This window comes from Lactuca virosa, chromosome 4 (assembly GCF_052849685.1).
Source record: "Lactuca virosa cultivar CGN04683 chromosome 4, Lactuca_virosa_CGN04683_v6, whole genome shotgun sequence".
Taxonomy (NCBI): Eukaryota; Viridiplantae; Streptophyta; class Magnoliopsida; order Asterales; family Asteraceae; genus Lactuca; species Lactuca virosa.
The window spans coordinates 17,190,209-17,216,303 of NC_136429.1; the positions used below are offsets into that span (position 1 = coordinate 17,190,209).

Genomic DNA, 26,095 nt, shown 5'->3' on the forward strand with positions numbered 1-26,095 from the left:
CTGGTAACGTAAGCTAAATCTTTCACTAATTTCAATGAACACCGAAAGTTCTATCAAATAAGGATCAGTCAGGCCGGACAGTCGGGAGACATGATCATTTCGACATTTAGCCTTTCTGAAATCCAACAACCAAGCCAACGTGACCATTTGAGACACTTCTCCCATAGGTAGATCAATCAGCATTATAACTGGAATTACTGATGAATCTTATCTATATATTCATAATAACGACTATGAATATAAATATAAGTTACACTTAAAGCATAATAAATATAGCCTAACTTACAGAGAGTTTCTAATGAAACCGGAAGATTGCACTGAAAGAACCTTGATACTGAGCACTTCTATCTGCCCGCATCACTGCCTCAAAGCTTCGCTAATGTAGTCGGGAATTTAGAGAGAAAAAGGCCAAGAGACACGAAGGAATTCCAGAGAGGTTCTGGAAGAAAGGGATGAAGGAAATGAATGAAATCGTTGCATATTTATAGCTGATTTTGGGGTGCGCAACGCGCAATTGGTCGGGGGTTATGACATGGCTCCATGCAGAAAGTGACACATGGCGAAATCTGGGTGGTGTGTCAGTGCACGCCGCTCATCTGGTCTATACGTGTGGCTGCGAGCAAAGATTTCTGATTTCTTAAAAATTACACATCTTCTTCGTACAAGTTCCGTTTTTGATGGGTCTTATATCCACGCGTAGCTATCTATGAGATCTACAACTTTCATTTAGACTTCGTCGGCTAATTCTCATTTTATTTTTAAAGCTATATTTTTAATAGACTTAGACTGTTAAAGCCGTATAAAAATCATAACTCTCTCATATGAATTCCGTTTTCGACTGTCTTTATATCGATGAGAACTTCAACTCTGGGCGGTGTGTCAGTGTACGCCGCTCATCTGGTCTATGCGAGTGGCTGCGAGCGAATATTTCTGATTTCTTAAAAATTACATATCTTCTTCGTACAAGTTCCGTTTTCGATGAGTCTTATATCCACGCATAGCTATCTATGAGATCTACAACTTTCATTTAGACTCTGTCGGCTAATTCTTATTTTATTTTTAAAACTATATTTTTAATAGATTTAAATTGTTAAAGTCGTATAAAAATCATAACTCTCTCATATGAATTCTGTTTTCGACTGTCTTTAGATCGATGAGAACTTCAACTCTCGTTTAGATTGCTTTTCCTAACAATCGACCGACTCAAATTTAAGTTTCTGTGTCGCGCACTGCTACGCTGCAACTCCTAAATATCATAACTTCCACTTATGAAGTCGGATTTGGACGTTCTCTATATGCACACTCTCGGTTTTGTGATTACTACGAATTTCATCAAGAATATTTATCCTAAGTAGTCTTCTATCGAAGATGTCTATTTATGTGACTGATCGTTTATAGTATAAGGCAAAAATGGAGTGTTATAGTCGCGTCAGAGGTTATGTAGTTGGTACCTTTATTTAACAATACTTTTATTAAAAGAAATAAAAAAAAGAATTTAATCTACACATACACACACTATAATACGTATTGCATGGTCGATGATTGGAGAAAGACAAAGGGGTGGGTAGTCCACTTAGGATAACTGGTTGGCTAAGTAAGTAGGGCTGTAAACGAACTGAACGTTCGTGAACCGTTCGGCAAGAAATTCGTTTATGTTCGTTTATTTAATAAACGAACGAACATGAACACAAATTATCGTTCGTTTAGTTAAACGAACGAACATGAACAATGGTCTCGTTCGTTCAATTATGTTCGTGAACGTTCGTTTATGTTTTTCGTTTACATTTGTTCATATAATTTCATTTTATGTTCACATATGCTTAATTGTGTTTGATTTCATTAGTGTATTATATGTTCATTTATGTTCATATATATCTTCAATTATGTTTTTTTTTATCTTTGTTCATTTATGTTCGTTTGTTTATGTTCGTTTAGCATGTTCACGAACATAAACGAACGAACATGAACAATGTAATTTGTTAAACGAACGAACATGAACAAGGAAACTCGTTCGTTTATCCGTTCGTGTTCGTTTATTTGTTCGGCTAACTTAAACGAACGAACATGAACAAGTCCCGTTCATGTTCGTTCGGTTCGTTTACAGCCCTATAAGTAAGTGTATTCAAAGGCTTCTTGACGGTCTCGGTAGTATGCCAAACGTAGAAAAAAGTGAATATAGTTATAGATAAGTGTGAAAATGAGTAAACTAAACCAAATATTACATCTCTGTGGTCGATAAGAACGATATACTTCTTGTTGGCAGTCTCCAAGGGCTCATTTACCTCATTAGCAGTAATTGAACACAAAAACTAATACGTAGTATTATAATGTTAGTATAGTATAAATAAGTTAATGTAATTGTATTTAGGACTACATTTGTGTCATGTGTACGGTCAACACCCGCATCGATACATTCATAGCCAATAACAATCCATTTTCCAAACCCAAACTTGAGAAATCTATACCGTATAAACTAATTCCATCCAAACGACATAAATTCTATGTGGTCTCTCCATATAACATGATCACAAGTATAGAAAGTTTTAATAATATATTGTTAATAGTCATCTTTAAACGTAATTCAAAATGTGCATAAAAACTACATAATAGTAACCACAAAATAAATAAATGGAATTATCCATATGTTTACTATCCCCTAACATAAAACCTACATAATAGCAACCACAAAATAATGAGTAAATTACACAAATGGTCCCTATGGTTTAGGATAATTTGCATGTTTGGTCCCTAACTTATTCTTTTAACTCGGAAGGTCCCTACTGTTTGTTGTTGTTACGCGTTTGGTCCCTATCTTACCTAAAAATACTATTTTGCCATATTTTTTAATTTATTTAAATAAACACAACCCCAACCCCACCCCCTCACCTTACCTTACCTATCCCACCATTTTTCCTTATTTTAATAATAGTCTTTTTAGGTAAGACAGGGACCAAACGCGTAACAAAAACAAACAGTAGGGACCAAGCGCGTAACAAAAACAAATAGTAGGGACCTCCCGAGTTAAAAAAATAAGTTAGGGACCAAGCATGCAAGTTACCCCAAACAATAGGGACCATTCGTGCAATTTACTCCAAAATAATAGTAACCACAAAATAAAGAGAAAATTACAAAATTAGCCAAATACACTAACTACCTTACAAATTTAGCTAAAAAAAATAAAAATTGCAAAAATAACCACGAAAATCGCAGATGGAAATGACCCATCTGCGATTTTGCCCTTCCATCTATGATTTTGGTATTTCAACTGCGATTTCCCGTGACAAATTGTATAAAACCGTTTTTTTCTTCATTTTTCACAATTCAATATAGAAAAGCTCTCTCTCTCGGCGATTCCCTGTGACGATTTCTTGAAGAAAATGAACGATTTTTTCAACAATCCCGAAAATATGGTTAGATTTTAACTCTTTTTATGTTTTAATGAACATTTATTTAGTATATGTCTTTATTATTTTATTATTTATTGCATTAGTTAGTGTAAAAAAAATGAAAGTATATTGTTTGTGATTGGGTAATTTTGTTGTATTTGATAGTTTTAATATTTTTTATTATTAACTTGAAGTTTTAAATGTTATTTTGTTAGTGGTTGTATGAATGTACAAGTATAGACTGCGTAGAATGTGCATTGGTTAGTTGTACATTTAGTAAAATGGTTAGAATATGTTAATTTTTTTAAGTTTTTAGTTAAATAAATTGTTACCATAATGTTTACAATATGTTTGGTTAGTGGTTTAAGTTGATAAATTGATATAGCATTGTTAAAATATGTTATTTGTCGTTTGTATAGTTGTTGTATAACTTGAAAAATTATATATACTTATCGTATAATTGTTTTTATAATTTGAAAAATTGTTAAAATAATGTTTACAATATGTGTACAATAGTCGTTTATATATTTGTCGTATAACTTGAAAATTTATATATATTTGTTGTTTAAGTAGAAAAATTTTTATTGTATGGTTAGAAAATGTTATTTTATATAATTTGAAAGTTCAAAATCGTTTGTATACTTGTCGTATAACTTGGAAAATTGTTTATATAGTTGTCGTTTAAGTTGAAAAATTGTTATAGTATGTTATTGTTTTTCAGCGTAAATATATAAATTATTGATTAAATGTTTGTATTTGCATTGTTATTATTGTTTATGTTTTTAAATTGAATGTCGGATTATTATTGCATTTAATAATCTGATATTTTAAAATGAAATAGTTGTTTAGTTTTCTAATATGTTGTTGTTTTTTGGGCAGCATGATTATAATAATTTCAATGTTAAAGCTATTGTCAACTTAAAAGGATCGGGGTGTAACATATGAGAAATATTTGATGTGTTAGATGGTGTCAGACGTGATATATTTAGAGATACGATATTTGGTTACTTGTTGGACGTCCCTCGTTTACAAGGGGATAGATTGCTGTTCCACAAGATGTTTCTTCATCAGATACGGTCGGACGCTGTTTTATCTCCAGATGGAATAAAACGGTTATATTTTAGAGTAGGTGATACGAAAATAGTATATGGCCCGGAAGAGTTTTGTTTGATAACCGGGTTGAATTTTGGGGAGTATCAAAAAAATATCGGGAAAAAAGTGTCAGAAAAAATAGTTAGAAGTAAAAAAAAGATATTTATTGCGTGAACGATTATTTCCGAACTATACAAATAGTTCGGTGAAAATCGGTGACCTGAAAAGTTTTATTTTAAAATATCGGGAACATGTATTTTTTGTTTACTTTGAAAGTTTCATATTATTAATGTTCATTTATATTATAACTAATATTTTTTTGTTTTGTTAGTTTCGCTTGGGGTAGCTATTTATGAGATTTTACCTATGATGACCTTGAGGATACGTGGAACAATATATATAAATATTTATCACTGTCTGAGCGTCGTCAGACTTTAAAATACACCGTCTCAGGATTTACGGCTCCATTTAGGGTATAAAAATTTATTTATATTTAAATGGTTTTATTGTTATGTTAGTTATTTTAATTTTAACTTTTATTACTATAATCATGGGCGGAACACAAATAGTATGATTAGGGGGGCCGGAATCAAAATTTCAAAACGTAATAATATAGACAAGAAAAAAAAATTGTTCAAAATTATGACAATAAACAAGAAAACTAGTAGAAAAAATATTGTCATATTGTTGATGAAAATGAAATCTATCCACTTTTTTTTAAGTCTTGGAAAATTGTTTTTAAACTAATCTTTTAGATTAAGTTTTCAATCACAATGCAAAACCACAAATTATTCAAAAATTCGTCTTCTATTTTATTAGACTACCATACTTTATAATCATATCACCATATAAATAAATATTCTATATTTTAATAATCATATCACCATATAAATAAATATTCTATATTTTAATACTCTTTACTTTTACTTTATACTAATAAACAGATAGATAATTTGAATGTTTTAGTTTTTATTTCATTTTTTACGGTAACAACAATATATAATTTATAATCAAACAATTAATAAATAAATAATAATTCCAACTAATGGATAATAGTTGTCCTAGCCTTCTAGCCTTCTGACTACACCATAGTTGTATTCATAGTTCACACTTTACAAAGTCCTGCAATGTCTATAATAATTTCTACAATAGTTTTGGTGGGAGAAGAAAAAGGAGAACTAGAAAAAGAGATAGAAAAAAAATACCGTGTTTACTCTCATGTGGAAAGGAGACCGAAGAGGGAGGTGGAGGCCATTAATCGGTAGAACACGACGGAAATCACGGATCAACAGTCTGGCGACGTATTTCTGACGGCCGGAGACCAGTGGAGATCGGAGAAGATGCAGTTGTGTGGCATCGTTATTTCCAGCGGCCAGAGTAAATTTTAGGTTTTCTTAAACTCTTTGAGATAAAATAAGAATTATGTATTATGAGTATAATTTTTATTAATGTTATAGGGTTTTACCGCTTTTACGTTTTAGTTTCCCAATACTCTTTTTCCAAACAATATCTCTTTTAAATTCTTGGAATGATTTTCGGATGTTTCATTGTTAATTGGTTTAGATTTTTGTTAATATTTAAATTGTTTTAACGATTGAAACAGAGGGCGAGAGGGGCCTAATTACTCAATGACTCAATGTATTGGGTGTTGGATAATTTTTTATAAATAATTTATACATATGGGTATTAGGAAGCACAAAACCGAGGGGGCCATGGCCTCCCCCAGCCCCTGTTACGGTCCGCCAGTGACTATAATTGTAAAAATGGTAGATATGGATATATGAGATGCTTCCGGCTGTTCGTGCATGTGGATTTGTATTGAGAAAAAATAAAGACATGCCTCGGATGAAAAGATGGAATGGCACAAAAAAATTGAAATGGGTTGATGTGAACAAGATTTTTTTCAAAGACACAGGTTTATAATTTTTTTTTAATTTTTAATAAAATTCATTATTATACTTTTATATGCATTTTTAATATGTTAAATTATTTAGGAGGGACAACCACCAAGAAAAAAAATGTCACCGAGTGGTGATGAGATGACATCTTGTTATTATATGTCATTTCAAAAGTATGTATATGGTGAACGGAAATCAGTTTCATCCTCAGTACTGGACCATTTTAGGAGACAAGACGAATCTTCGTGTAGTATGTCGTCTAGTGGTCGCTCTCACGGTAGAGGTGGGCGCAGTGGGAAGCTCAGCTTAGAGGAGGTGTTGAAACGGCTACATGCACTGGAGCAACAAGTGTTTATGAACCGAGAACCTACAGAGGTGTTTGTTGAAGAAGTAAATAATGAAGATCTATGGAATAACATCAGTTTTGAGGAGCCTGCAGTATTCCAAACAAATTTTGATCAACCGGTTAGTTACACGCTATATTTTTTTTTATAATTTATTAATATATTTGAAAATTTGTGTTCATATTTTATATTTGAAAATGTAGGTTGTAGAAGATGACGTGATGAATAAACATAATACAAATGAAAATGTTTTTGGTGATATTGAAGACGACAAGGTTATTATATATATTACAGTTATGATTTTAATAATTAATTTTTAAGGTGTCTTTCGTTAATAACTATAATGTGTTAATTTTAATGTAGGAGTTGGAGGAGAGGAATTAGAATGCGGGTTGTAGTAGGAACAAATTTGATGATGATGTGTTTGATGTAAATGATTATAATGAAGCTAAAGAGGTTGTTATACTTACATTTATTTTAATTTTTTTTAGTAGATTGAAACATTTTTTAATCAGAGATTTTTTCTTATTAATTTAGATGTGGGAGTAAGATGAAATAAAAATTACGGGAAATGTAAATTATTATGATGCTTATGGTTTTGATGGCAAAGAAGTTACACCCGATAGACCGAGGGCTCGAAATCCATCAAAGTATTTGTGCTCTCCTTACACCGAGGTATTCGTTTAATTTAAAAACTTATATCGTAATAATAGAATTTTATTTTTATGTGAATTATTTGAAAGATAGAGATCTAAACATTTGAATATTGTTTTAGTTGCACACGACACCGAAGCAAAAAAGAAGACCAAAAAAGAAGGTTGATATTAAATCAACAAACCCCGTTCCTCCTCCAGCATTTGCTGTTGTTCACGACTTCTCCGTGTTGTGCCTGCAACCTTACGTAGCAGGCGGTGAGGTTGTGATCCAGAATTATTTATTTTCATGTATTACGTATGTATTGGATGCATCTCCTTGTTAAATTTTAATTAATAAATGCTCATTGCATTAGTTTTCACAATACATTACTAACAACAATTCCATGAACCATTACAAACATTATTAAAAACAACGAATTAAACTTAAACTATTAAACTAACAACAATTACATGAAACATTAAACTTATAACATTACTACAAACAAAGCATTAAAATAAAAAACAAGTCCATGGGTTATTATTAACGGAAAATAGAGCGGTCTACATGAAATACTGATTATTTTTAACAACCTTCCAAACTTCCTCATATTCGAAGTCTGCCTTCACGCTCACAAATGTAAAAATCTGTAACAACTTCCAAGAACTTATCTTCGTCCCGACAACGAAGTTTGGTACTTTTCGCATAATTATACGCTCGATTGAACCATGTGACTTCTTCCTTTACATCCATCCATTTAGTAACAACATCTGATTGTTGTCGTTGTTGTCCTTCTCCCATCTCATGGTTGAACAAAGCTGTTATGCGGGTCCATTCATCACCTACTAGGCAATGCGGGGCAGCAAGTAATGATACACCATCCTTAACACTTAGCCAGCATCGTGTTAGAACCAACACCTCGTTTTTCGTCCATGGTTGTTCGGAATTGGAACCAGGTACTTCATTCGAAGAACTTGCTGCATTCGACGACATTTCTAAATATGGGAGTTGGTTTCGTTTAGGTGATATGGGTGTTTGGTTTTTAGATCTTAAACATCTATTTATATTAATAAATACAGGACTATGAATTACAACTTTGACTACAAAATGGTTGCATTTGGACTACGATTTGCAGGTTACTGCAGTGACTTATCATGTCAAACAGTCATTTATGTCTTGTCACTTCAGAGTTTGACTACGATTTGCAGGTTACTGCAGTGACTTATCATGTCAAACAGTCATTTACGTCTTGTCACTTCAGAGTTTGACTACGATTTGCAGGTTACTACAGTGACTTGTCATTAATGTCTAGTCATTTCAAAGTTGGACTATGAATTACAACTCTGACTACGAAATGGTAGCATTTGGACTAGTATGTATAAATACCACTTATAGCACCAGTTTATTATAATGTCGACTTTATTATGAGTTCCTCACACAAATTCGAAGTTTGCTCATGCAACGAAGTAGATTGTTACTACTGTGATTCGGTCGACCCTTTTTTTACACCCTCTTCAGCCGGGCCATATATGTTTGATGAAAATTTTGAAGAATTGAAGAAGGCTGAAGAACAACAAGAAGAGGACAAAGAGTCATCCCGACTTCTCACTCAACGTGGTAATGATATTGCATCGGAATGCAAACAAGCTCAAGAATGGATAGACCTCAATAAAAACAAAATCAAAGAGCATGAAGAATGGATAAAAAAGACTAAGAAGGCAATCAAAACGACTGAAAAATGGATTGTTGAGAAGGACGAGCAGTTGATACACATTATGGTGCAAAAGGATCGTTTGGAAGATAAAATGAGAATTAGGGATGACTATATAACAATCGAGAAAGAGAAGTACCCATTGCAGTTCCCCGAGTTTAAAAATTAGTTACAAAAATGTTGTAATATTATCATGATACACCTTAGGGTGCAAAAGAATCGTTTGTTATTTTTTTTAAATAACATCTTGTAATTGTTATAATCTGCAAACTAAATATTATAATATAAAAGCTTCATTAATTGTTATAATCTGCAAACTAAACTAAAATATGAAAGCATAACAATGTCTTGTAAGATTTAATACAAAAATTACAATACATAATAAGTTAACAACTCTTCATTTCAAGGTTGTTTTATATCAAAATCAGCATCATAGGTTTGTGAGCAACTCGCTGAACCACCAATATTAAATGTCATTTCTGCAGTAGAAATTGTGTGACGTGCTCCACTACCGGACACCCTTCCAGTACAATTGTTTCTCGTGTGTCCTTGTTGACCACATGTAGAACACTCTTTTCTAATTGGACCATCGCCTTGGGATGGAATGTGGTCTGTGTTTCTTGGTCTGCCTGGCTGACGTTTATCCATTATAGGTGGCTTAATAATCATCAAATCATCGGGGATATCCCATTCGGATGGCTTTGACAAAGGGTTTATTGATTCCTCATACGTTTTCCTCAGTGTTTCGGTAAAGTAAGCATTTAATGCATACCTCGAGCAGTCTTGGTAATTGTTCACTGTTAAACATCTTATGACATGACCACAAGGTATCCCATCAAGTTGCCAATGCCTACATGTACATGTCATATGTTGGAAGTCAACAATCACGTTTTGTGCCCCCTTTTTGACCTCGCATTTCGTATTTGAGATCATGCGAACATCCCACTTACTAAAAGTTTTTTTGTTTTCTTTTACAATATCATCGACCCAATGGGTGAGTGTTGTTGTTGCTTCCGCTAAAAAAACAGGCAAAATGAAGAAATTAAGATCAACAACATTAAATTAATAAAACATTAATATTAAAAATTAACTTAATACCTGCAAAGTTACGTCTTTGAAACCACCATTGTTGCATTGTTGCACGAAAAAAATCGATCAACATAAGTATCGGCACCTTACGTGTGTGTCTAGATAATGCATTTATAGACTCCGCATTGTTGGACGACATAAGATTGTATCGGTTCCCTCTAAAATGTGTCATTGACCAAGTTTCTGGATTTATACTTTTTAAGTACTCCCATACTGGTTCTTTTGTCTTTTTCATAACATCCATGATAGCGTTAAAAGCATCAACTGTGTACGCCTTACAAGCCTCCCAAAAAAATTCCTTTAATTGTGTTACTCTTCCCGAATCTAGATACTATGTTGAAATACAAATGGACACCACATATTCCGTGATGAGCGTGAGGAAAAATGTTGGCAACGGATGTTGCTATAGATGGAGACCTATCAGATATAATTGTAAGCTCCTGCATATTGCCTATGCAATCACGTAGTTTTTGAAAAAACCATGTCCAAGAATCTGTACACTCATTTTTGCATATACCATATGCAACCGGTAATATTTGGTTTTGTCCGTCCTTAGTAACTGCAAGTAACATGGTACCTTTGAACTCGCCCTTTAGAGGGCTCCATCTACTACAAGGGTCGGTTTACAAAATTTGACAAAAGCGCGTACCTACAATACATTGTATATCTATTCAAATACACCAAAATAAAAATGAAAAAATAATAAAATATTAAAATACTAACCGAGCAACCAAGTGCGACGTACAAAAACTCAAAGCGATCATCATCATCTGTTTTAATATGTTTCACCGTACCCGGATTATGTTTGACCAAATTGTGAAAATAAGTCGGAAGTTTGGTAAAAGAATCCTCTTTCGTACCCCTTTAACAACAATGCATATTGCTTCGCACGCCATGCCTGATGGTATGAGATATTGATATTCAATTGAGCATTCATATCATTAATAATATCTTTTCCCCGATAAACTCTACTATAATCTTCAGCCAAAACATCAGCAAGATATTCACCCAAAACATATTTGTTTGTTTGTCGATGATTAGGTTGCAAAATTGTTGAAGAACATGTGTGTACATCAACAAATTTATTCACTTGGAAAAGTCCATCAAAATTTTTAATTGCTTTTGCTCTTAGTAACCAAGAACAATTTTTCGAAACACACACAACCTCATACCTTGATTTGGTGGATCTACTTGTCCTCGTCTGAAAACCTTCTCGAAGACATTTTTTTACCAATACACCGCTTTAAAAGTTCTTTGTTCTTAAATATACTCTCACATTCAATCTTTTGAAGATTGATGTCTACCATCTGTGTTGGGATATCTTCATTAATATCAACTGGGCATGCTGGTACAGGGGGCATACCGTAAAAAAGGTTATCGGGAAACTTAGCTTTAACTTCATCACCCAACTCATCTCTATCTGAATTGCTTTGTAAGTCGGTTATATCTAAACGTACATCAGCAACATCAACATAATCCCTATAAACATGCTTTTTTTTCATCTTTTTGACTCAATTTTTTTTCTTTTTACTTTTATCTACTACACGCCTATTCATAACTTTAACTTCTTGTTCGGGAACATCAACACAACGACCACCCACATCATTAAGATATGTACCAACATCATCATCACCAACATACTTGTAGTTCTCAGGATCCACATAGTGAATAGGTGAATAACTAACATTAACATTTTCAGCAACACTGTGAAATTGAGTTACACTAGGAGTATTGAAAGTACCTATCAGATCGTTGCTCCCTTTATAGCTGCATAAATTACCAACCGGCTGATTTCCACTGTGACCAGCCTCATTAACCTCATCTCCTTCATCAACCACCACAAACACTTTCACAGCCCTTCCTCCACTACATTTGATTACATTTATCAACATTCTAACATTCATGTCTTCAACTATAGCTATATAATAATTCAATTCAGGATGATGGAAACGAAGACTAATTTTATATTTGTCTAACAAACCAATTTTGCTTCTCACCAAAGATACAAAATCACTATAACTAATATACTAAGAAAATATCAAAGCGAATTCAGAAATACCTCCCTGTGGACATACGTATTCCAGATTTGTTTCAATAACTTGTCATCTCCCACCGGTTACAAGACAAACCAAATATTCAATCATTTTTTTAGAGAGATTTTAAAGAAATTTCCTAAACAAATAACAACTAAACTGATAATTTTCTACAAAAGTTTATATATAGTAAGGTTATTTCGTAGTCAAACCAATTGATTTCATAGTCAAAATAAAAAAAAAAATTAAAAAAAACATAAATTCGCAGATGAAATAGAGAGGAAATCGCAGATGGACTCTGTCCATCTGCGATTTAAGCCTGGTAAACCCCTATATATATACAAAAAAAATTATAAAAAATACTCATCTGCGATTTATGTGGCCAAATTTGCAATTTCTATTTTTTTTTTGGCTATTTTCTACAAAGTAATTAGTATATTTGGCTATTTTTGTCATTTTCTCTAAAATAAATTCCGATCCCCAAAACTTTTATTAGGCCTCATATATGTATATTTACAAACATCAATCTTTTTCTTGTAATCGATCGTATATACTCATTAAATAAATGGAATTATCCATATGTTTACTATCCTATGTAATATTTATAATACATCAGCACATACACGACAAATAATTCATTTGGAAACAACAACGAAAAAACAACCTGGTTGGCCATGAAGTGTCTTTTCTTGTAGTTTCCGGTCATGTACGCCTACCTAACTACTATCGAACTAATTGGCAACGTGTTGCTTAGAGATACCGTTAAAATCACAATCATAAGTCGGACCCTCGAGCATGTGTTAGATATTCATGATTCATAGTTATCCCCATTTTATTTTATATTTAATATAGAATCTTGAAGGCCCTCATCTCATTAAAGTTCTCACTTTCTAAAAAAATCTATTTTATTTTAATAACTGCTATTATTTGTGTAGATGTTTTCCTTTTTTTTTTCCTTCTTTAGAAGCAGATAAATAAATTTCTCGGTTTTTCCCCTTATCTCATGTCTTGCTTATGTGGGATACACAAACACTTCCAATCCTTATTTGAAATTTTATTGTTGTTTGATGAAGAACAACATGACGTAACAATGTTGTTAGTTAAACTTTTTGGTTGCATTAAAGGTTAAAATATCTTGTTACTTTTGGAGATGTGAATTTGGTTGTAATATTTATTTGATTACAAAAAATAATAATCTTATTTCTTTTAAATCCAGAATGTCTTGTTAATAATAATAACAATAATAAACAATTATACGATATTTAAGTGATTGATGCGAGAAGTTCTAACTATCACGAGTAATGCTTTTCTCGAATTAAGAAACACCAAACTAAATTTGATTGATCTTAAATGAGAAATATTTGATTTTGTTTTTTGATTGTACTTCGCAAAATTTACCTTTCAAACTAGAGGCATGATCCTGATTCCTAAAACCGTTGAAGCCAATAAAATAAGAATCAAAATCGTTTTTGTGTGTGTGTGTGTGTGTGTTAAAAGAAGAATTATTTGAGAATTTCGTGCATCACCATTGATATTAAATTAGACTATGAATTGACTTGCAAAGATTTTCTTAAGATCAGATCACATCTCTTGATCAATTATTTAATAGTTCAACAATTGAGTTAATAAATACACATCAATTTCTATCTTCCATGGTTTCAAAATAAAAGCATTAACATTAAATTCGACTAAATGTGTCTTAATTTTTTGAAAATAAAGTTATTGTGTTTCAAATAAATACATCAATATCTATCTTCCATTGTTTCAAAATATAAATCATTTTTCATTTTAGGTAAAGTTTTTATCAGAACATAATTATTTACGCATTCGTGATAACCATATAACAATGAAACTACAAGGCACTCATTCTGTTTAATAACTTTTCTTATTTTGGTCGCTTTTAATGACAAAAAAGTAAATTATTGAATACCAAGAAAACGGAAACGTAAATGAGATGAAAAACTTTGAGCAATTTAAGCCAATTAAACAGGGATTTTAGATACTCTTTTTAAGTTTTTAGCCCAAAAAAGCCACATTTTTAGGTTATGTTATAAAAGTATTTTATGGACAACATGGAATGGACAGTTCCTAGTTTATTTGAAAATAAGTAAATTCTTTGATATTTATTTCTGCTAAATAACACTAAGATTCTAAGGCCAATAAATTAGTTTATAAGTTAACTTACTGTAATTTATTTTTGGTAATCATAAAAATAGTTTATCATTGTTCATAAATTATCTTAAGATAACTCATAAACTGGCTTATAAATAAAAAAGCAGTCGAAAATCATTACATCACTAATATTTCAGCCGAAATAACGTTTCAGCCGAAAAATATATAATGATATGACATCCTAACTTACTTTGAAATCATTAAATCACTTCCTACTAATAACTTTAAAAACAATACTAATCTGTTAAATATATATAATAAATTGATATGAAACATTTGAAAATGAAATTGACCCAAATTAACATCTGGTTTCAAAAAAAATATAGTATGTATTTAGAATCCATCCCATGGAAAATTGTCAGAAAAGTCTCAATATTTTCGGAAAAATTACATTTTAGTCTTAAGATTTTTTTTAACATAAAAGTCTCGATTACTTTATTTTGGCTCAAGTTTACAGAATTTTTTTTTTCTTTTAACAGAAAATGACATATTATCGTGTTTTTACAAATAATTGGGACTTTTTATGTTCAATTTTTTTTTTGACAAAATTGCAAAAATGGTCCCTGTAGTATGTATTTTTTTGGGGTTTTAGTCCAAACCACGATTTTTTTGGATTGATGGTCCTTTTGAGCTAGTTTCGTTGCGTTTTTGGTCCATCTGAATAGTGAAATGACTTTAATGCCCTTCTGATATATTTTTTTTATGTTTTTTTATTTAATTTAATGTTTTATTAAATAAATCTCTCTCTCTCTCTCTCTCTCTCTCTCTCTCTCTCAAAATATTGTCTTCTCCTCAAAGACTCAAGCACCGTCGCCTACTTCCCTTTAAGCTTGCTTACACCCACTGTAGTCGACTTAAGCTTTGACACATTAATGGCACTAAGCGACGACATCCCTACACCCTGGTTCACACCCCTCAACACAGACCTAGTCGTCACCTCCGCCAATGCACCAACCACTGTCGACGTTACTTTCGAGGTCGCAATCACGTTATTTCCATTCACGCCCTTCCCAACAACTTTAGCCGCCGTGGATCTCGACTTCATTGACTCGTATTTTTGTATATCGTAAACTAGCTCTTTCTGGAGCTGTTTATCGGCAACGAGCATCTGATCGATCTCATTTTTGTAGTCTTTGAGAAGGATTCGAAGGCATTCCATTAGGGATCCTAAAAAGAGGGTTGTTTGTGCTCTCAATGAGATGTTTTAGTTCTATGAAGATCGGGATTGTGTTTGGGATTAATCCTTTTTTCACAACTTGTGTCATCCACTGTTGGACCTTTATTTGTAGGGATTTTGATTTCTTTGCAAGACAGAATCTGAAATGTATCTTGTTTTTTGGGATAAAAGAGCATGTAAACGATATTGAAAAGATGCTTTGGCCCCATCTTCTTAATGATCACCAGGTAATAGCGATGAACGTGGCAACCTTGACCTTCCTTTGAACTCGATTTTAAGGTTTGATGTAAAAAACGATGAACTTCACTCCCCTTTTATATGAATTGATCTGTTGTAGATTTGATGGGCTTGATTGAATTTTGACATTGATTCCCTGTAGTTGTTTTATTTGTAATAAGGTTTTTGATTTTGTGTTCATTGTTAAAAATATTGAGAAAGAAGAATACTCAAAAAGATGTCAACATCTGTTGGACAAAACAATTCACCGGAGGAGAAAAAGAAATTCAAAGCGGGGTGTTGAGTCCAGGGAAAAAAAAACAGATAATGAAAACAGAGGATTAGTGTGTGAGTGTAGATCTTCAGTTTTAGATATAATCTGTTCATGGAGTTCGATTATAGACTTCTGATTTCTACCCATCCTTCCCAACCATTTTATCAACTATAGCTATGGTGGCTCCGGTTGTCTCCTTGGTTAATTCCGGCGAGGCATTCTTGGTTTTTTTTCATTTGATTAAGGGAAGACTAGTATGTGGAGGTTAAAGTGGTCGTGGTTTGTTTATGTTTTGTGAGATCTATTCTTTGAAAGTATGATGATGACGGGTTTCTCTCAAGATTTCTTGAGATGGGACAGAGAGATTTCTTAACTTTTTTAATTATAAAAATAGAGAAAAAAAATGAAAGAAAAATGAAAAAAGAAATACCTCAAGGGTAATTAGTCTTTTATGTTTTCCGAGGGACCAAAACTACAAACAAACCAGCTCATAAGGACCACCGATCCAAAAAAGTCGAGATTTGGACTAAAACCCCAAAAAAATGCATACCACAAGGACCATTTTTGAAATTTTGTCTTTTTTGGAACTAAAGTACAACTCTCCTGAAAATATCGAGACTTTACAATTTCCTCCATCTCACTAGTGATCTTGTCATAAAATTAATTTTAGAAAAATTTTATTTTTAAACTAAAAAAAAAGTGTTGTATCAGGAGGATATTTAATTTCTCTTATTTAATAGAATAAAATTTAGTAAAATCATAGAAATTGAGGCGTACATGTAACTCTAACATAGCCCACCCTCACTGTCAAGAACACGTTAATTATTTAACGACCGGCCGACACGCCGTGATTTGTCCGTCTAATCGTTGCCACCTATACATTGTGATCCACATATCATATAGATATCACCGTTCATATTCATATATACATATACATACATACCCAAATTCTTCATTTTGTTCGAGAATTTTTGGGGGAAATCAAAATTAAATCATGGGTGTCGATTACTACAACATACTCAAAGTCAATCGCACAGTTAGCGATGAAGATTTGAAGAAAGCGTACAAGAAATTGGCCATGAAATGGCATCCTGACAAGAACATTGCTTCCACTGATGATAAAGTCGCTGAATCCAAGTTTAAGCAGATATCTGAGGCGTATTATGTCCTCAGCGACCCCAAAAAGCGTCAGATCTATGATTCATACGGGGAGGAAGGTCTCAAATCGGGCCAATTTGATGAATCGTCTCCTACTTATAGAGGCACAACGAAATCCACGTCGAGATTTAGGTTTGATCCGCGTGATGCAGATGAGATTTTCGCTGAATTTTTCTACGGATCTGATGCTGGCGGCGGAGGCGGCGGCGGCGGTGGGAAGAAGAAGGGGAATCCAGCTGGAGTGTTGAAGAATTCTAATCAAAAGAGTGTGAGGAAAGCGGAGACGGTAGAGAATAAACTTAGTTGTAGTTTGGAGGAGCTTTATAAAGGTTCCAAACGTAAAATGCAGATTTCGAGAATTGTTCTTGATGATTCCGGGTATGGCCTTTTAATCCAACATACTTTTTCACCACTCGCATCAAATTTAAGTTTAGGATTCCATTGATGAACATTTTTATCAACTAATCCCTTGAAATTGTTTTTTTGCTACTGCATCTGCATTGCTGAATTCTTCTGTTTTCAGAAACGGAATTAGATCTCTTAATTCTAAAACATTAGTATTGGAGTTGCAATTGCAGCAAACCAGGGACTCTCGAAGAGATATTGCCGATACACATCAAACCAGGCTGGAAAAAAGGAACGAAGATAACATTCCCGGAAAAGGGCAACCAAGAACCCGGAGCTGCTCCCGGAGATCTTATCTTCGTTGTAGACGAGAAGCCTCATGACGTTTTCAAACGAGATGGAAACGATCTAGTCTTCACCAAACGAATCACACTCTTGGAAGCTCTCACCGGAAGAACAATCAAGGTGGTGACGTTGGACGGCAGACAGCTCATGATTCCGTTGACTGAAGTGATCAAACCAGGCCATGAGGAAGTGATTCAGAACGAAGGAATGCCAATTTCTAAAGAACCTGGTAAGAAAGGGAACCTGAGGATCAAGATCGATATCAAATTCCCTTCAAGGCTCACCGGAGACCAGAAATCAGATCTGAAAAGGGTGTTGGGAGGTGGCGGAGGAAGCAGAGTTGATGACTAATTTCCGATCTGAAAACTGTGAGTACCTTACCTCTAACCGTTGACAATGGAAGCACTATCAAATGTACATAAATGTTGGTATTATCAGAGAGATAATTGTGCATAGTAGAAATACTTTCAAGTCTTATTTGATCTTAAGCTAACTTAATAATCTCTATTATCTGTATATTGAATTTCTAAGTTTGGGGGGATTGAACACATTTTGTGTTCCAAGTTATCCCTGTTCTTTGTTTAACTAGTTATTTATTGCCTACTAAACCATTATTGATTGTTCTTCTTTATGCAAAATATGGAAATCTTGGCCTCATGTTGTATATAACGGTTTTATTGATTTGGTGGAAATAAAAAACAATGTTTTTCTTCTGTTTCTATTTCTATTACTACGAGTATTAATTACAAAATTTTTTACCATAATTAAATGTGAAATGCATTTATTATGAAGATTAATAACACAAGTTATAAAATCCCTTTACGGATTTCTTTTTAGATCAGTTTTGGGTATTTTTGTCACAGGATTTGCACTTTATTGGTTGTTTGTGTATCTAATAAAGTTTTATCTTGTATTATCAAATTGTTCCAAGAGGTTTAAGCATTAGGTTCTTTTGTTCCATTTTAGTAAGATATTTGATTTTTTTTTTTTAATTGGAAAACATTACAATGAAATGATATATGGTTGAATGTTGAGTTAGATTGGATTGGTCGTGAATGCTGATAAACTATCTTATTTTTTTAATTTATTGTAATGTAGTGTTTGTTGATACTTGATACCATAAGTTTATAAATTAGCTTTTTAGAAAGCTATTTGAAATGACTTAACTAGCTTTTAAAAAGTTATTTGAGATGTTTTATTAATAAGTTATAAGGGTTTTTCCATAAATTTTCCATATATACTATAACATGTTCATTTCCTTTACATCTTTATGTCAATTTTATAAGTGTATTAGTTCTGTTACTTTATCAACTAGCTTGTTATATAAAGTTGGCCTTTTCATATAGTATTAGTATTAATCCCGATTTTATTATAGCTTTAGATCTTCAATTATAAAGTTACGTAAACCAAGTGCTTTTAGTTGATAAAAAATTCATTCTAGAAGGTGTAATCATACTTGATTAATGTCTTCTCCATAATTCATACACAACAACAGTAACAATTAAATCGGAAATGGACTTACTCTTTTTGAAGTAGTCGTCAATCTGAAATTTAGTTTCTTATTACCAAAAAATCATCTTATACACATTTTAATCAACACTCAAATACTTTTATTAATAGTCACACAATATATGTTGTATAGAATGAAAGCACTTAAAAACTTTATTCAAACATTAAAATAGCGCAATCGTGATTTGTTGTATATCATTAACACATGTATCGATTTCAAAACCTGTGTTTCTCAATCATCCTCTGAAGTTCATCTTTCTTAACCCCAACAATCCTTTCACGTTCTTTCCCTTTCTTCACCAATACAAACGTAGGCATCGCCTGTACTTCAAAATCCTTAGCGACATCCTGTTCATTCCAAAATCCTTCAAAAATTCAAAAACCCTAATCCTAATTTCAACAATCATAATCATCAGGAATTGAACAACTTACAGGTAACTCATCGACATCGATCTTGATAAACTCCACGTCTGAAAACTCAACTGCTAAATCATGAACAGCAGGTTCGATAAACTTGCAAGGGCCACACCAGGCTGCTGAGAAATCAATCACCATCTACAGGTTCCATGGTATGTAGAAATTCAATCATCTTCTCAAAATATCATATAAATCATAGTCAGAAATCATACTAAGGTTTCTTACCAGTTTGTTGGATGTTCTAGAGCTTTGAAATTGTGTATTCCAGTTATCTAAAGAATGAACCGAAATTACTTTTCCATCATCTGATCTTTGTTGTGAGGAAATCTGAGCTCCCATGGTTCTTGTTTCTTGAGTATAATTTGAGTTCTTGTATACATATATGTATGTGTGTGTATATATATACAGATTGCAAACTGAATTCAGGAGTGGGAGATCTGTTTTAGATCATAACATGGTATAGGATTCTTTTTTCTATTTGTAGTTGCTAATGAATTTGAACCGTTAGTTTTTAAACTAATGAAAAGTACTTGGAAGCATAAAGGTTGTATGATCTTTTATAGTTGCACTCCATTTGTTCGTGTACATCTATTCAAGGTAAATGCTTAATGTGATAACTTATTTTTATGGACTAGAATAAGATTCTGGTTGTTAATTTCACGTGTACAAGTCCATGATTCATCATTAAGGTAATCAATCAAACTAGGTAGAGTTTCGCTTTTGTTTTAGTGTTCACATTTTACTTACTCCCCATTATTTGTCTCTATCTCTTTTGAAGAGTCTCGGATTTTGAGGCTCTTTTATTTATCTTTATGTCTTATTGCTCACTTTGATTTACTCGCTACATTTGATTGATCTTTATGTCTTAGTGCTCACTTTTATTTATCTTTATGTCTTACTCCTCACAAAATATCATTATTTCAATGATATTTTATGAACAAAAACAAATAGTTTGTTACCCATTTATGATATTTTTTAGAACAATGATATTTTGTAAAAACAAAAACAAATAGTGTATTACCCTTTATGACATTAACCGTTTTCCATTCCTGAAATCTGATTCCCCTTGGGGGACCGAAGGCATAAGATTATTTGTAACATTCTACTATTAGAATATTTACTATAATGTTTTGGGACCCAAGACATCGGATTCTTCCTAAGCTTTTTCTTTTTTTTAATTTATGTATCATTTTAGTATATTTTTTTAGATCTCAAACGTCCAATAATCTCAAGACCACTTGAAAAGTCGAAGACTTGTTTGTGCATAAATCTCAGGAGATTAAAATATAGACCAATCCTTGGATGTAAACTAGTTGCACCGCTAAGGGCATCTCCTACATCGTTTTTTGTAGTATAACAACAAAGTTGGTGTTATATTATTTCTTTACGACAAACTGATATAACATTTTTATGTGTCACTTTTAGTCCTTCGTCTTTCATGTTTATATTTATAATATATAAATAGGCATATCACGAATAAGTAATATGATAATTATTATGTTATATATATTATATTGACATTAATTAAGTATTTTTTTTATGCATTTTTATGATTTTTAGGGTTTTTTGTTTTCCATAGAACCTAAACCTATATATATATATATATATATATATATATATATATATATATATATATATATATATATATATATATATATATATATATAGGTTTAGGTTCTATGGAAAACAAAAAACCCTAAAAATCATAAAAATGCATAAAAAAAATACTTAGAGATCACAAAACTTTTTTTGAATTTTTTTTATTAAAAAATTGCATGTTTTTAAATAAATTCGTTGATTTTTTTTTAAATTTTTTAAAAAAAAAAAATTTGATTTTTAAATTTTTTTTTCAGCGAATTTATTAAAAAACCTGCGATTTTTTATAAAAAAATTAAAAAAAAAGTTTTGTAATCTCTAAGTATTTTTTTTATGTATTTTTATGATTTTTTAGGGTTTTTTTGTTTTCCAAATAACCCTTCCCTATATATATATATATATATATATATATATATATATATATATATATATATATATATATATATATATATATATATATATATATATATACGGAAAAGTTCAATAGAGAACCATAATTATTTGTTCTTCAAGGAACCAAATCTTTTTTTCAATTTCTAGAGCTTATTCTTTATCGAAAAAAAATCTAAAAATATCTAATTTTTTTTTTTGGAAAGGGAACTTCCCTAACGAGGGTTTTCGGGCCACCTTTCGCGCACCGACTAATCCCCCGCTGCAAACATGAGGCTTTGCCTCATGCCCTGGAGTCATTGCAGACGAACCTCCATGGCCACAAGGGCTGAGTGGTGCCAGGATTTGAACATGGGTCAATAGGTTATCCACCATATATTCCACATGCCTTACCAAGTCACTACAACGCAAGTGGTAAAAAAATATCTAAATTCATATATTAACATTGTGAATGTGAAAAATATTTTTCGGATTCACCGTGTGAATCCGGATTCACGTTGTGAATTTTCAAAGATTCACATTGTGAATTTGACGTAAAAAAAATCGAATTTGATATCATTGGAAAAATGATAAAAAGTTATGAATTTCTGTATTTTTAGTTTTTTTTTTTTTGATAAAAAATAAGTTGTAAAAGTTGAAAAAAAAGATTGGTTCATTGGTTCCTTGGTTAATTATGGTTCTCTATTGAACCTCACCCTATATATATATATATATATATATATATATATATATATATATATATATATATATATATATATATATATATTCTTTGCCCAATTTGACACTTTTAGTCCCTAAGACCAATTATGAATACTAAATTTTCCTTTTTTGCATTTTTGCCCCAACATTTGATAACTTCCGACCTCCTGGCTGAGTCATCCTCCTCTTTCTATTTTTGACCTCATTGTATGTAGAAAAAGAATAGAATAATCGATCTTAAAACTTGCATGTTACAATTTCTCGAACACTAAACTGTTTCAAACCCGCAACGTAGTACGAGGGTTTTTACTAGCTTTAATAAAATAACATCTAATTGAGATTAAGAATATACAAATAATTTGGTTATGACTATGTAATAATATATTTTATAAATTTTTTAACACAAAAAAGATGTAAATAAATAAGAAAGAAGCTAATAAATTGAAAGGTGTTTTTATGATTTCTATAAGTTTAAAAAAGGAATTTGATAAGGAGTATATTTTGTGATGTAAAAAATTATATATGGTTGGAGATGAAATATTATTTGCATTTTTTCACGTCAAAACTATATAAAAAACCAACGTATAGTTGGAGATGGTTTTAAGAAAATGCCACAATTCGATAAGAATCCAACATCAATTGAACTCAGAAATAAAGATTTGTGTTCATGGGTAAAAGTGTTAACCATTTGCTTTTGTGTTTCATGTGAAAATGATTTTTTTGTTAATTTTCACCATTTACCCAACAAGATAATTACTACACTAAAACGATATATAACTAAACCTAAACAATCATTACCAAAGGGTCAAGACTCTGCAACTTCAACTCAGAAACATGGATTGTTCTAGGCCACCCTGGGTATTACCCTTGCCGCTTCTTTGGAAGGGTTTATTTAACTTTCTACCTGTGAAAATGTGAAAATCCCAGGGTTGGCATTACCTTGTGCGGAACAAAGCAAGAGCTTAGGGGTCCCCATTCTAGTAATTCTAGTACAGTTCAACAATTCCACGAGGCACAAGCGAGTAGCGAGTAGCGACGATTTGATTTCCAGCTTTCCACAAAAAGCATTTGTTCTAGTGTTCTTCGGTTCTTCCTTCTCAGATTCTACTGATCTCCTCCTGTCCCTCTAATCTCGATTCTTCATTGAAAAATGAAAGACTGAATCAGTGAAAGTCTAAAACGCAGCCAACAACAATAGCCTTCTCTATTCTTCCTTCTCAGTCCATTCTTAGATTCTCTGATTCTTGATTGAGATTTGACGATTGTAAGAACACAAATATTTTATCTTTTTAGTTTTATGTTTCAAATACATTGTCTTTAAGAGTATAATATAGAATATATCGATGATTGTTGTATCAAGCAGGGTAAGGTCGACCCTGGTATCGCCATTCAATGATTCAAATTGTTGAAACTAATAAAAATTGTTCATATGCATATTTCTTATATTTTTTTTCCACATATCACCATTCAAAAAGTTGAAACTGAGAAAAATACATTATTTTTGAGATCTTTGTAATCTGTTATCTATATACAAATATGAATATAGATACAAATAGTATTTCGATTGAGTTGAAGATCATAATATAGAAAGAAAAAAGATGATGAATTTGAGATTAGATTAGAAAACACCGGTTAGAAATTAGAGAATTTGTTCATAGATTTCTAGATGTTTCACTGACTTACAACTTTTTCATGTTTGTCATCGAGGGGCTGCTCAAGTGTTTGGAACGAATTTGAATTTTCAGATTTGAGTTTTCCATTTGACTCACTATGTCAAGCAGGTAAGCAACATACATTTCCTTTCATCCATAATCCATTGCTTCCAGTTTATTGTTTGTTCATTTGTAGTTGTCTTGGAGATTTTTATTACTAATCAAATAATCAATAATCATGTGTAAGAGGAACTACGAATCAGGGGTCCCAAGTGTGGATAAAGAAGGAGGGTTTATAACATTAAGTATAGTAAATGCCAAAGGGCCCCAAATTTATTGTTTGCTTAGAGCCCCCAAACTGGTTGAGTCGCCCGTAGAAAATCTTAACATTCAATCAAAAAAGGTAAAGGTGATTAAAGGTCTAGCATTCAAGTTCAAATATGAATACTCTAGATAATGAGGAGTTTAGCATTATATATAGATACTGTAACATTTGAGTTTTGGTAAGTTTCCTTTTAGCCCTTAATGCAAATTTGTTAACATTTTGGTCTCTGGCTAGTACGTGGGACGTACTCTATGAGTACGCTTAGCGTACTAGCCCATTCCTGATCGTGGGTTTCACCCACGTACGTAGGGCTTACGTAGAGTATGCATGGCGTACGTGGTGCATGGGTAAACCCTATTTTTTAGGGTTTGCACCCTATTTAAACATCATTATAGCACCTCTTGGACATGTTTGACCGGCCTCTATCTCCCCTTACCCTGAAAACGAAAACCAAAGTGCCTCTTGTGAGGTTTGAGCTTGTAAGTGTGATTTTGGTGGTGTTTTAATGAAAGAATAAAAAGAAGAACTCTTGGTGGTTGCTTGGAGGGATAGCTTGAGCTTGTAGATCCAGAATTACCTTCACCTTTGCAAGCCTTTTGAGGTAAAAAGCTCTCACCTTGATGGTCATATGTGCTAGATCTAGTTTATGGTGTTATTATTGCATTTTTAGTCTTTTGAGTTAAAGTTGAGCTTTTGATCTACTCTAGAATCAATGGATGCTAGATCTTAGCTCCATTTAGGCCCCATGTTCATAAAAATGCAAACTTTATGGAGGCTATTAGTCCATGCAATCATTAAGATCTTTATTAAGCTCCTTTTTGAGCTTTGAGTCCCATTAAGCCATGCATGAGTGTAAAGTTGCCAACTTTACGTGATAAGTCACCCTTAGGAACCAGATCTGAGAGTTTGGAAAAGGTCTTAACTGTTTAAGTGCTTAATGAAGAGGACTAGTGGTCAGGGGAGTACGATGGGCGTACGAGCTGAATACGCCCCGCACACTTAGCAGATGGGCATTTGGGCTTGGCATTCTCGGTTTGGGCCATAGTTTGGACTTTCTAAGTTTGGGCCTTGTAGGTCCATTAGACTTTTGATTTGGGCTTTTGACTAGTATTTTGGGCTTCCTTGCATTTAGGCCCATGATGGGTTTTGGGCCCAATTTGGAAGATTGGGCCATAATTGGGCTTTGGGTTGCCATTTAGGATTTCGGCCTTTTGAGTAGTTGGGTTGGGCCTTGGATTTTGGGCCAAGTAAGAGAAAGGGTAAAATGGTCTTTTACCCTGTTTATGGGCTAAGTAGCTTAGATTCTTGGTTATGGGTCGAGATCCGATTAATAACTGGATGTATTTTGATGATGATAGCACGGGGATTTTCCGAACCAGCAGGCAGAGATTCATTTGAGTGTTTCAGCAGCTAGATGTGAGTTTCCTCACTGTGTTTAGCGGGTCGAAGGCACCAATGTCAGACCATGGTTGTTATGCTAGGATGTTAGATGTATGCATGACTCTTGCATGTGTTATGTGCTTGTATGCTTACCGGGCGGGGCCCGGTGACCATTTTGTATGCTATTTATTTTTGTGATTATTGTATGTGTTATGTGTTTATCTGTTATATTTTTATATGTATATCGGGCGGGG

General features: G+C 32.6%; 3 protein-coding genes across 3 annotated transcripts; 1 reads left to right on the top strand and 2 right to left on the bottom strand.

Moving 5' to 3' along the window:
- Positions 1–9,466: 9,466 nt before the first annotated feature.
- LOC145104148 (uncharacterized) lies at positions 9,467–10,397 on the bottom strand. Its single transcript, XM_079041430.1, has 2 exons — positions 10,163–10,397; positions 9,467–10,080 (listed from the first exon to the last, which is right to left on the bottom strand). Exons 1-2 carry the CDS (start codon positions 10,395–10,397, stop codon positions 9,467–9,469), a joined length of 849 nt encoding a protein of 282 aa, XP_078897556.1.
- A 6,518-nt stretch (positions 10,398–16,915) lies between these two features.
- Positions 16,916–18,458, top strand: LOC145169420 (uncharacterized). The gene is made up of 2 exons (XM_079087975.1): positions 16,916–17,561; positions 17,762–18,458. The coding sequence occupies exons 1-2, from the start codon at positions 17,020–17,022 to the stop codon at positions 18,222–18,224; spliced, it is 1,005 nt and encodes a 334-aa protein (XP_078944101.1). The 5' UTR covers positions 16,916–17,019; the 3' UTR covers positions 18,225–18,458.
- Positions 18,459–19,460: 1,002 nt separating this feature from the next.
- Positions 19,461–20,206, bottom strand: LOC145169421 (thioredoxin H2-like). Its single transcript, XM_079087977.1, has 3 exons — positions 20,025–20,206; positions 19,815–19,937; positions 19,461–19,730 (listed from the first exon to the last, which is right to left on the bottom strand). The coding sequence occupies exons 1-3, from the start codon at positions 20,136–20,138 to the stop codon at positions 19,599–19,601; spliced, it is 369 nt and encodes a 122-aa protein (XP_078944103.1). The 5' UTR covers positions 20,139–20,206; the 3' UTR covers positions 19,461–19,598.
- Positions 20,207–26,095: the final 5,889 nt, after the last annotated feature.

Excerpts from the sequence above, each read along its gene's own strand:
- LOC145169420 (XM_079087975.1), top strand. The coding sequence starts at position 17,020 with ATGGGTGTCGATTACTACAACATACTCAAAGTCAATCGCACAGTTAGC. Across the intron at positions 17,562-17,761 it reads ATTGTTCTTGATGATTCCGG|CAAACCAGGGACTCTCGAAG; the intron begins GTATGGCCTTTT and ends TTGCAATTGCAG.
- LOC145104148 (XM_079041430.1), bottom strand. The coding sequence starts at position 10,397 with ATGGATGTTATGAAAAAGACAAAAGAACCAGTATGGGAGTACTTAAAA. Across the intron at positions 10,081-10,162 it reads TCAAAGACGTAACTTTGCAG|CGGAAGCAACAACAACACTC; the intron begins GTATTAAGTTAA and ends CTGTTTTTTTAG.
- LOC145169421 (XM_079087977.1), bottom strand. The coding sequence starts at position 20,138 with ATGGGAGCTCAGATTTCCTCACAACAAAGATCAGATGATGGAAAAGTA. Across the intron at positions 19,938-20,024 it reads CTAGAACATCCAACAAACTG|ATGGTGATTGATTTCTCAGC; the intron begins GTAAGAAACCTT and ends TGGAACCTGTAG. Across the intron at positions 19,731-19,814 it reads TCGATGTCGATGAGTTACCT|GATGTCGCTAAGGATTTTGA; the intron begins GTAAGTTGTTCA and ends TGGAATGAACAG.